This window comes from Micromys minutus (genome assembly GCF_963924665.1).
Source record: "Micromys minutus genome assembly, chromosome: 1".
Taxonomy (NCBI): domain Eukaryota; kingdom Metazoa; phylum Chordata; class Mammalia; order Rodentia; family Muridae; genus Micromys; species Micromys minutus.
The window spans coordinates 79,037,979-79,050,015 of NC_137969.1; the positions used below are offsets into that span (position 1 = coordinate 79,037,979).

The following is a 12,037-nucleotide window of genomic DNA, read 5'->3' on the forward strand; positions in this document are numbered from 1 at the left end:
TGAGAGCCAATAGGCAGCAGTGGCACGCACCATGAATCCTGGTGCTCGGGAAGCAGAGGCAAGAGAATCTCTGAGTCAAAGGCCAGCCTGGTCTACAGAGTTCTATGGCAGCCAGGGATACACAAAGAAACTCTGTCTCAATAATAATAATAATAATAATAATAATAATAATAATAATAATAACAACAACAACAACAATGTATGAGAGAAAAAGACAACAACATTGTGTCTTGGCCCCCACATGCACGTGTAACATACACACACATGCCAGTTCTTCACTCTCCATGGTTAAACTGGAGTGTGTGTGTAAGGAAACTACAGTGAACTTAAACCACTGTACCATGAAATGTGCCCCACATTGGAAGGGCTCAACCAGCCGCCTTCACACCGTGCAATCGATATGCCTGCTGTTCTCACGGATGCTGTGGCCTACCGCTGCAAGCCACTGTCACATTTCAGTACCAAGGACACCTTAAGATCAAACAAAAGCTAAGGTGATCAACAGGTGGCAGGCTACAGGTGAGGGAAAACGACGCACTGCCACTGTTTTTAATCCAATTTCATGGTACTTTATACGTGATCCAGTCTTCAGCTCCAAAAGTAATTTCAATGAAACCCCTGCCTGTCAGTCACGAACAAATGCAAGGAAGTCATCATTATGCTCTTGAAGGGTGGAAGTCACCGAGAAGATGCTGAGGAGGGTCTGCCTGTGCACGTTTTTAAAAGTACCATTTGAACTGCTGTATATACCACTGAGAGTTCACCGGGCTCTTCGGCTCAGTAGCCTCTTCTGCGTGAACACTGGAGAAAGAAACAGAGCAAGTTGGAGCCAAGAGACAGTTGCTTCTGTCTGCCTTTTTCTCTTTTAAACATAAAAAGAGTATTTTCAGCTATGTACACAAAGGCTGCCTGAGGCCTCACGGATCTGTTTATTTGGTAATTTTAAAGGAGTGGGAGGCCCACAGAGTTCTCACTTACCAGAGTCCAAATGTGACTCGGGCCCAGCACGAGGCCACAGGCCATCCCAGGGTGGTGAGCAGCTTGCCAGTGAGCTTGGGAAAGCAGAAGCTTCTCTTAAGTGGCCCCAGGAGACTATGTCTTCTTCAGCCCTGGGGAAATCAGGCCCAGTGTGGGCAAAGGAAACCTCAGGGCAGAAAACCTCCGGCTGCTCTTGGATGCGCTGTGTAGCCAAGTGCCCCACTGCTTCTCTAAGGTTCTTCCTTTCTTTCCTCTCCATTGTGGGGTGAGAGTGCAGAGCCAGGCCTGGAGAGGGGGCTTGTGTTGGGAAACAGCTGCTTCAAGTTCTAGCCTTCAGCAACCCTTCATTTCATACGAAAATGCGTGCGGGAGGAAAGTGCCCCCCGCTGCCCTTCGATAACTGCTGTTTCCCAATGTAAAGCAACATTGATATCAGACACCTGGGAGTTGAGGTCACTGAAAAAAGGAGCCAAAAGCACTGGCCTGGCCTAAGCATGTCCCAGCAGACCCTCTGCTGGTTCCAATGTGCCACTCCCTGCCGGGCAGCTTGCCTGTACCCTCCCAGTGGTTGAAGGAATGTTTCCTCAGGCCCCATGGCCCAAGGTTCTTCATCAAACCTTGCATTTCAGCTAAGCTCTGTTCCCTTGCCAGAATCAAGGCTTCTAACGCTTTCAGAAACACTGACTGTTGCTGAATTTTTCACAGTTCTTGGGACGTCTTGGTGACAGTCACCAAAGGGCTCCAGTCAAAAATGCATGTCACCCAGAAATGAGCCATGAGTCCTGTTAGTGAACCAGCATAGCCTCTCCTTCACATATTCTGAGACTTGACCTGCTTCAGGATGAAGAGAGGGCCCCAGAACCCAGCCCCACCCCAACACTCAGCACACTATCAACTTGAGCTTACTGATAATTGTATAATCTGCCTTTATTCCAGTTGATGCCAGCCATCTCAGAACTCCTAGACACCTAGGTCACCCTGCACTGTGACCTCCACTGGCTCCCGTACATTCTTTGTCCCATGAATCTCCAACTTTGAAGATCATTACGCAGTGCCCAAGCACCTGACTCACTGCCTAGGCAACACAACTCACAGTGTGCAGCCTGTTCTCCAGGATGTGGTCTCCATGAAAACCCAGGGGTTTTCTCTATGAGCAACACTTCCTGACAGCCTGGCCCCCAAAAGCAGCAGCATGCCTGCTGTACCTCTCCTACAGCTTATCAGGCTTTCTTCCTTCCTCTTCCTAGCTAGGAAACCTCAGGACATCAGATTTTAGTGCATCCCAATGTACACATTGTAACTGTGGATCTCCAGCCCAGTCTCCCTTATTTACCCAATGATTTCAGCTCCTGATTCATGGCTGTCTTCTTCGACTCCATTCTATCTTAATTCTGGGGCCTTTGCATAGAGGTGTGGGTAATCCACCCCATCCTGCCTCTCATTTCATTGGGCTTCGCTCTTCCATCAACCTTGACCTTCACCCTGCCTCAGCCGCTCATCCCCTAATTTTTACCTTGGGTGCTGATGGGCCAACACGCCTCACTCATAGCTGTGTAGTACAGTTCCTTGGATCTCAGTCTTCCGAGTCTTTCCCCCACCCTGCAGCCTCTGTCCCTCAGCCCCCCCTGAGCTTCATTTGACTAACCTATCACTCTGGATAAAACCAACTCTTTACCTCCCCTAGTTTGCACCATGTAACTGAGCATGACCTGAAAAAATATATAAACAAGTGCATAGACCCGAAGCTGGCTTTATTTTAAATTCCTCACCACCGTACTAAAAGGACTTATTGTCCTATTGCTATCATTGAACACTATGACCAAAGCAGCTTACAAAAGAAAGTAGCTAACTAGCATTTTGTTCACAGTTTCAGCGGGTTCATCCAGGATCATCACGGGGGAAACATGATAGCAGGCTGGCCAGGAGGGTTCTGAAGCAGTGTCTGAGGGATTCACAGGCAGGAAGCAGGAAGCGGGGCAGGAGGAGAAGACTGACTGGGTGGGGTGATGGGAGCTCTAGAAACCCCAGCCCCAGTGACACACCTTCTCCAACAAGGGCACACCTCTTAATCCTTCCTAAACCATCAGCAAATGGGACAGAGCTTATAAACATATGAGCCTATGAGAGCCGTGCTCTCTGACCACTGCGAGAGCACTTCATAGCACCAGGATAGCTGATGTGATCTGTCCTCCCAATACCCTCAGCTACCCCAGTGTGCTCTGCTCCTTCCCTCACTCACAATTCTCACCTGAGTCCCTCTCTTTAGAAAACTGAAGCAGCCGGGAAAGGATTTCCTCACTTCAGCTTCCAACAGCTGCGTCCATGTACCCTACCTTCCCACTTGTAACCGCTAGCTCAACTCTGTCTGTCTGTCCTTCCATTTGGGTATCACATCTCACCTCCTCTCGCCTACTCAAGAACACTACTCCAGTAACTCCTCCCGGTCAAGGAGCCTAGCCCCACAGCATTGTTCTGTTTTCTTAACATATCCCTCCTGTACTGTACAGTCCTTGGCTATCCTTTGAAGCAAAACTTCCAATAAGCTCCACTGCTACAATTTCTTTTTTCCCAGCCCACCCCAAATAAGGTGTTACTCCATCCATCACACTAAAGTTGTACTCTTTTCAAGGATGTGACCTCCTCCCGCACGGGTCCAATGGTATGCACTCCATCCTTAGAGTCTGAGAGCTGTCACCCTTCCCCACCGCAGCCACGTTTTGCACACAACCCTCTTGGTTTTGCTATTGGAAATACCACCTTTCACCGCTCCCGTGGCCTTCCATCTATATCCATCATCTGTCTCCTCCCGATGAACTGTACGAGGCTGAGGATCTTCAAGCTCTTTCGTTACAGATATACCACAGGCACATACAGCAATGCCTGTCATATAGGAAGTGCACAAAGAGCATCTGTTGACTGAATAAACTCCCAAGGCAAACATATAAAATGCTAATGGTATAAAGTACTTGGAGATCGAATCAGTAGGCATGAAGTACCTTATTAGATATGGAGGGAAGGGAATATAGGATACAGGGGATGATGAGGGAATTGAAGCATCAAAAGCAGCCGTTTACTAGTCACCCTTTGGCCCTTGAAGCAACTCAGCTGTCAGAAAGGCAGAGTGTTGGCCTAACCTGTCAGCGTTGCCTCAGAAAATCGCCTGCCTCCTCCACTCGCTCCTCCATTTCCTAAATTGTAAACTGAAAACAACCTCCCTTACAGGGCTGTTAGGATAATTAAAAAAATAATAATGTACACTCGAAATGCATAGCCTAGTGACTGGAACACACAACACACAGTGTGCCTCTAGAGTGTGGATATTGTTATTAATCAAGCCTCCGTTCACTATTTGCTTCCTGAATTTGTGGAGACCTCGGACTTATTTCTTGATTCGCAAATCAGTAAGAATGAATTTTTCAACTCACAAACGCAACTGCAAAAAGGAGTAACTGTAACTTCCACCAGAGGGCACTGTGGCCCAGGCCTGCTTGCAGGGTTTGAAATACTGCATAATTGTGTAACTGATGCCCTCTGCTGACTTGTTTGCTTTTCTTGTCCTTGGGCCTTTCTTTGGCTTGGAAAATGTGAATGATTGCTTCCCCTGTGTCCTCATGTACGCTCAGCAAGAACTCTGAAACCCAGAACTGCCCGGAAGCTTTCTGAGAAGTCCATGGTACTTAGGAACGCTTCCGAAGCAGTAGACACAGTTTCCACGGGGAGCCCTCATGACGCTGCAAACACATCAGTGTCTCCTAGCGCTCTGCTTGGTGTAACGAGGCTGCAGCATAGCACGAGATTAGTGGGCTTTCGTCACCCCTGCAGCCCTGCCCTCCCTTGATCCTCTCCACCCCAATGCCAAAGCTTGGCACCTGTGTTACTTAGGTTTTCCAATGGCTGGAAGAAAAAAAGGAATTCCTCGTGGCGATCAAGCTGAAGGAGGAATGACTTCCCTTGGACTACGGTTTCATCCGTAGCTGGATGGCTCCTTCCCATGGGCGAAGCAGTACACCGTTGCAGGGAGCCCATGGAGAAACAATGCTGCTCATATCAAGTCCCTGGGAAAGAGAGTCAGGCCCAACAGGCCTTCAAAGGCCTCCTCTCAGAGACTCCACTTCCTTCCACACCTTAAGTTGCCCGAAGGTTCTAGCACTGCCCAGTAGGATCAGGCACTTGGCATGTGAGCTTTTGACTGACAGATAAGATCCAGACGATACCAGCTCCCAGCTCCATTTAGGCAAGATAGACAAAGCTGCCTCCTCCTCCTCCTCTTCTCCCTCCTCCCTCTCCTCCTCTCCTCCTGTCTTTGCTCTCTCTCACTTGCACCAGCCCTCTCCAACCTTCCCTGTAACTTAGAACAAACAAATGACAAACGGAGCTCCCAGAGAGGCGAAATGGTGAAGGGCGGTGGCTTTTTATGTAAACAAGTACTTGACAGGTTGAGATACAATTACAATGCTATTGAACTCCTTCCCCTGGCGTTTCTTCCCGGTTACAATATTTACTTTAGAAATCTGAGTCATTAATATACTGCCCACACCATTCAGTGTGCTTTGAAGTTGAGACTGTCTAGAGAACTGAATTTATTTAAAAGATAGACAGTGGTCCCAGCAACTGCCAAACCAGGTCAGATGAGTCTTTTTCTCCTTGTGAATTCTGATCAGTCACAAGCCAGTGAGGCATGGGTGAGTCTTATCATCCAAATAGCAGCAGGTAAGGGCTCAGCATTTCTCAGTATTGTAGAACAGAACATGACTTTTGGTTTCATTCTCCCTAAACCTTTTGATAATCCATTTACATTGCTGGCCTATGAGAGTCTCCTGGAGAAAATGCAGAAATTCCAGTAAAATTAAATGTTCACTTGGTCCAGACTTACACTGGTGCTACTTCAGCATTTTATCTGCTATAAGACATAATCTAATGAACAAATTGACATTCGCTTTTGCCATCTGACTTTTTTTTCCCGAGTTTGAGAAATGTTTGGTCATTCCTCTACTAATGAACTAGCTAACCCTACCTTAGGTCATGTATAGGCCATGGTCACATGTCCTGTGAATCTTTCTCCCCAGCTGAGTTCTAGTGTGCACTCCATTTTGTAGGAGGCTGCCTCCTGTCCCCTTGATTTCTATCACTTGGGTTATACAATTTGTCACTCTGTCGCCTATTTTTAATTTTTCTATCCCCTAGTTGTGAGGCAAGTGAACTGTAAAAAAACAAACAAACAAAACAAAACCCAAAGAATGCCAAACATAACAACATCCGTCTCCACTGTGCCAGCAGGTTCTGAGCGCAGTACTTGGAGCTCACCCTCAGCCCAAATGTAAACCTATCCCATTGATACTGTCTGCACCACGCCCCGTACTCACTAGTTAATTCATGCAGGGTTAATTAGCACACAAGTCCACTCACGCTAGACTGTCTGCAGCTATCCAGTTTTCCTACTTTCTTTCTACATCAGTGGTCCTCGGCCGTCCTAATGCTGCGACCCTTTTGTACACTTCCTCCTCTGTTTGCTGTGATTCCCCCAGCCATAAACTTATTATGTCTCTACTTTCTTAACTGTAAACTTGCTACTGTTATCATTTAAAATGCAAATATTTGACATGCAGCATATCTGATATGTGACCCCTGTGAAAAGGTCATCTGGTACCCAAGGGGTTGTGGCCCCAGGTTGAGAACTGCTGCTCTCCATGAAGTTAGCAAATTCCCTGGAAATCATGGTCAATCCACTTGTTCCCCGCCCACTGCCATACTCTCCATCCAGACCCTCCCTTTTCTCCAGTATCGCCACAAGCGTTCTCCAGTAGCCTCAAAACTACTGCCAGTCTTTAGACTTCACTGTAATATTAATTGTTCTGTGATACTAATAATGCATAGTGTGTTGGCTTATCTCTTTAAAGTCCCCGAGTTTTCGCCACTGAGGGCAGGACGGGGTAACAAAATGTACTCAGCTCTCGGTGAGCTATAATCCCCTCGTCCCTCGCTTCTGCTCATCAGCAGGATGTGTTAGATTCCTTAGGAACACACAGTGCCATCTTCTCTGGATCCTGCTTTTGGTTCCCTTTCCCCTACAGCTCCCTGTATCCAAACTTGCTGCTGTGCCTCCCATCCTTCCTTAAATTCAAGTGCATCTTACAACTCACCATCCCCCATCACTTTCACTCTGACCCTCTGGAACCACACCTATAATTGAGTACCCGGAGACTCCAGATAAAAGAGATAGGAAAGAGCTGGAGATAGCAGCAGCCACGTTCACTCAGCCCACTGTTCGTAAAGAGGTTCAACCCTTTTAAAACATCCTGCTCACTGGCATGAGTTTCCTAAAGTCGGCAACTGGAAACCCATGCAGATAAGGCAGTGTATTAAAACATGAAAAAATAAAAACAAACCCCACAGCCTTTTTTACAATACCTTGTCACATCCAACTGCCATCTGTGGATGTGGACGATAGAATAACTCGTGTCACTTGGAGACACATGGATGCTTTGGGTTCCGCGGGGCAGTTCCCTTCTCTTTTTTTTCCCCATCACCAAGTGCCCTTGGGTTTGAAAAAGCAGGGCAAGTGATCTGGGGGGACAATAACCTACTTTTTTAAAATCATGAAACCATCTTCATCAGTAGCAGTAAACGTAAGAAATTGACATTAGTTCAAAATCCTAGTCAAGACATTATGAGAAATCAGAAAGATAAAAAGCATTACTTCACAGTTTCAGATGGTTTGATCTGAAACTACTTACAACAAGCAGAGGACAGTATCACTTTCACAGATGGAGGATCCACGGTGGGAAGTAACTCATTCATTTTGTGCCTTTGCCCTCTTCAAACTTAACCTACATTCCAGTTATTATAGCACATCCAATGACCCTTATCCAGCACCCTTAGGACCAAAAACATTTTTATTTTTTTCCCTCAGATTTTGTAATTTTTTTTTTTACATAAAGGGATAGCTTGAGACTAGGACCCACGTAAATACAAGATTTACTTACTTCACATACACCTTATGCTTAGCATTAAGACAATTTTATATTTCTTAAATAATTTTGCACATGATTTCATAGTGTAGAATGTGAAATTTTCACTGGGCATAGCATTGGTGCTCAAAACCTCTCAGGAGCTAATTCTGCAGCATTTCAGTTTCAGAATTTTGCATTTGAGATGCTCAGCACCAACATCGTACTTCAAGACACTCCACACAGCTTATCTATTGCAACAGTTCTTCAATATTAAAGGTGAAAAGGGAGAACCGAACAATTAGGCAATTCAAGACTTCACGATGTGTCCAATCTTTAGACAAGCTGGATTGCCCACCCAGCAACAGAGACCAATTCCTGGATCAATAGAGAGCCCATGACTCAAGCTCCCCTCCTTGTTCCTCCCCCAGATCTGTGACTAAATCCCCATCACTTTCCATCTCTGTGCTTCGACTGTACCAGATGCAGTCACATCTTGCCTGCAAATGTTTTGTAACCCGGATTAAATTTGAGACCGTTTACGAAGTATATTAAGAATCAGATTCACAGCTATTGTACAACTTACTTTCTCTGAAATGTATGAATGCCACAGGTATGAATCCAAAACTGAGTAGAAACAATCATTTTTGGATTGGTAACAGGTGACCTCCCTGGGCACACTCGCTTGTTCCTTAGTTTCCTATACTTGCTAGTATTATTACTTATCGGTTCTCAAAGGCTTTCACCACTCTACTCCTAGAGTAAATCAAATGTCATCTCTGGTTTCCTAATTGCTTGAGATGAACTCTCCCTCAAACCTCTCTCAATATCGCTAACATTTTGTTTATGTGATATATAACTCTCCTGAATACCACTTCTGTGATATTGTACAACAAACTGGATGCCACCATCTGGGATTCTCAAATTTGGGCTCTAGATATATAAAGGTGTTCCTTAGTACACAGATAAAAGGCTAAACAACTGATCACACACACACACACACACACACACACACCTTCATATTGCTTTTGTCTTGTGTTCTCATAAAAATCATGAGACAGGGCCTGTGAGATGGCTCTGCTGGTAAAAGTTTGTTGCCAAAGCCTGAGTTTGATGAGTGGACGCACATACCGAAAATGGACCACCTTCTCTCTCATACACACATAAATAAGGGTATTTCTTTTAAATAAGAGACAATGCAATGGATGTTACTTTTTTAATAAGCAGAACCCACATTACATCATTTGTTACAGGGAATAAAGGACAATAGTTCATAACAAGAAAGCTTTTTCAGTCACAAAATAACCAAAGGACAAACACCTTCCCCTAAACCTTTAGTTAAACTCATTCTTCTAATCTCAGCTCTACTACCCAGATCAGCCTGCTGCTTTGAGACTGGATTCCTGCCTTTAAATGCTACACTGGTTAGGTTCTAAGTCTTTTAACTTGTCTTAATGAAATGACGGCCCCTAGCTTAGCTAAGGAACCTAGACAAGTCTTCCTTGATTTCAGCTTCATCCCAAGGCCCATGAATATTTTCCTTAAAGAGCTGCAGGTGAATGAGGTAGTACGGGCAGAGACATGAAATGGAAAAGAGCAAAAGAGCAAAGAGTATGGCTCCCACACCACTAATGGACAAAAGACCTCCAAATGCTGAAAAGGCAAAAAGCAGAGTGACCCCTACATAGCTCCGCGGAGTATATGCCTTCAGTTTCTTCTGTAACATGGGCCACAGTGCAAAGATCTGGATGGCAAATGTCACCATAATGAAGGCATGTAGTGACCGTGGGAGGCGTGAGGCCAGGCAAACAGAAGCAAAGATGGCCATGTTCAAGGACAGTGTGCTGGATACGATAGCAGCATTGGCCCCGTAGTCAAAGAAGATAAGATGGCCCAACAGCATAAAAACTGACATGGCGTAGATGGTGTCTGTACTGACAGACTCAGTCAGGGTCTTCAGCACCGGTGAAAAACCATAAGTGAAAGTAATGAAGACCAGGGTACTCTTCAGGTCGGCCCATCGGGTCCGCCCACTCTTCTTCCTTCCAACACCTCCATCAATAAGATCAAATAGCACATACCCAACCAAGGAAGATGCCAGCCCAGTCCCAAAAAGCCACTGGGGAGCCAGAAGACCCTCATCCATGTACCACCAAATGACTACAAAAACGCAGACACTGCAGAGCTGTTGTATCACCACACTGGACTCAAACACCACAGCCCAGTATTGGTATTTCCGGGCATAGATGTTTTTCCGGAGTTCTTCCAGGAACCTTTGGTCAACATAGTTATCAGGGAATGGCTGCCGCTCATATAAAACCTTCTGCCACTTGACTTCTGAGGTGTCCTTTACATGTTGAGCACACATTATCTCATTCTCCCCTGGAAGCCAGGCGGGCTCAGTCTCCCTCAAAGACGACCATGAGATTCTGGTTCTTGATAAAGTTGTAGATTAAGACCTCTCTGGAAATGCCATGCTGATACCCTACAGAACTTTCCTTGTTTACAAAGGCTGTAGTCCAGGCTAAGCCTGTAATAGATGAGTTTGTTCTGTGAGTCAAGACAACACAGCTAAATTCCTAGAAAAAGAGAGAACTGTAAATACACCAAAGCTGGCAAATGTCATGGGAGGCATCAGTTATGATCAAAATAACCCTGCTTACTGAAAATCTAAATAAATTGTGTCTAGTGACATAATGAGGCATCAAACCTCCTTCACATTTTAAATTATAATAAATCATTGATATCTGCACAGCATCACGGACTCAGAATATTAAATATCTTTTGCACCTTCTTTAATTGTCACAGCCTTATAAGTTAATACCAGTCCTGTTTTTTACCTAATAAGAAAGACATCTGGGTTTCAAAACAGTAGAGTATTTAGGTCTCAGAATAACAGAATGGAGCCAGACCACCAACAAAATTCTTGTATCAAAGTCTGTGCTTGTGGTCATCCTTCTCTAAGCCAGTCTTCACTTGGGCGTTCATACACCCTAAGATGTGTACTATTTTTTGCATGATTATATTTGCAATTAATGCAAATTTATAGGGACAGAATCCATAGCGTTACCAGGTTCCCAAAGGCATCTGAATAAGTTATCGGTCTCATGACAACAGTAATCTGTACAATACATAAGGGTATGCTTTCTACAGTTTTAGCTCAAACCAAGAACTCAACCCTTTGTGCATTAGCAGAGCCCATCGTCCTTTAAAGCGCTATATCGTCCTAATTAACTGAAACAGCAATACTCTAGTGCAGGTTAAAAAAAAAAAAAAAAAAAAAAAAAAAAAAAAAAAACAACCATTCCATCTTCAGAATGGGAAAGTCACTCAGAAACAGAAAGGTCATCCAGCAAATTTAAGAAAACTTCCTGCCGGACCTTCTTTATTTCATAGGCCAGGATAAACCTTTGCTTTAAAAGCCGTACACCCAGTCTCGTGGGACCTCCGGATTTGAACGGTCCGTGTTACCAGGCGGAGAAGGGTAACCACTCACCCAGCCGGCCTGCCCCGCCCGCCGCCGCCCCTCTCCCAGCCTTGGCTCAGCCGGAACGGCCCGAAGCGAAGGACGCCGGAACCCACCTGCACCAGGCTCTTTGGGGGCTGCACGACCGAGAAGAGCGGCCGCCCAGCTACTTCTACATCCGGGACGCGGGGTTGGAGGGGACTGCTGTGAAAGAGCACTTCCGGATCCGCACCGCTCGGTGGCCAAAGCGTTCCGCCCCAAGCCACCACACTGCGAGGTCGCTGCTGCCCTCTACTGGTTGCTCCTCTCCTGGAACTCTAATTGAAGTGGAATGCACTCCTCAGTGGGATTTCCTTCACTGGGCGTGGAAGGCAGGAGGAGGGAGGAAGAGATGCGGGGCTGGTGGAAGACGCGGGGCTCTCCACGCATTCTAGCCCTTCTCCTATAGATGCCAAACCAGGCTTCTGGTATTCACCAGAAGGAGGGGGAAAACCCAGATATCATGTGGCGTTCTGTGCATTGACTTCCACAGAGACGATGTGATCATTAGTTTGTATTTGTACCAAAGTCAGGCACCTACTTTTGCAAGTAGATCAAAAATATCCAAATGTGGATAGCACCGAAGCTCGATTTTTTGTGAGACTTG

At 45.7% G+C, this 12,037-nt stretch overlaps 2 protein-coding genes across 3 annotated transcripts in view; one reads left to right on the forward strand and one right to left on the reverse strand.

Annotated features, from left to right (window-relative positions):
* Positions 1-12,037, forward strand: part of LOC308432039 (uncharacterized protein C1orf105 homolog) — a gene marked incomplete at both ends in the record, with an annotated part of 35,790 nt that overhangs the window by 877 nt on the left and 22,876 nt on the right. The gene's annotated exons all lie outside the window — the stretch shown is intronic.
* Positions 9,171-11,574, reverse strand: PIGC (phosphatidylinositol glycan anchor biosynthesis class C). Of its 2 annotated transcripts, none has more exons than XM_080917992.1 (2): positions 11,508-11,574; positions 9,171-10,504 (listed from the first exon to the last, which is right to left on the reverse strand). In XM_080917992.1, the coding sequence occupies exon 2, from the start codon at positions 10,291-10,293 to the stop codon at positions 9,400-9,402; it is 894 nt and encodes a 297-aa protein (XP_080774118.1). In that variant the 5' UTR covers positions 10,294-10,504; positions 11,508-11,574; the 3' UTR covers positions 9,171-9,399. The 2 variants fall into 2 exon arrangements, with proteins under 2 accessions (XP_080774118.1, XP_080774117.1); XM_080917991.1 differs by having other exon boundaries at positions 11,422-11,508.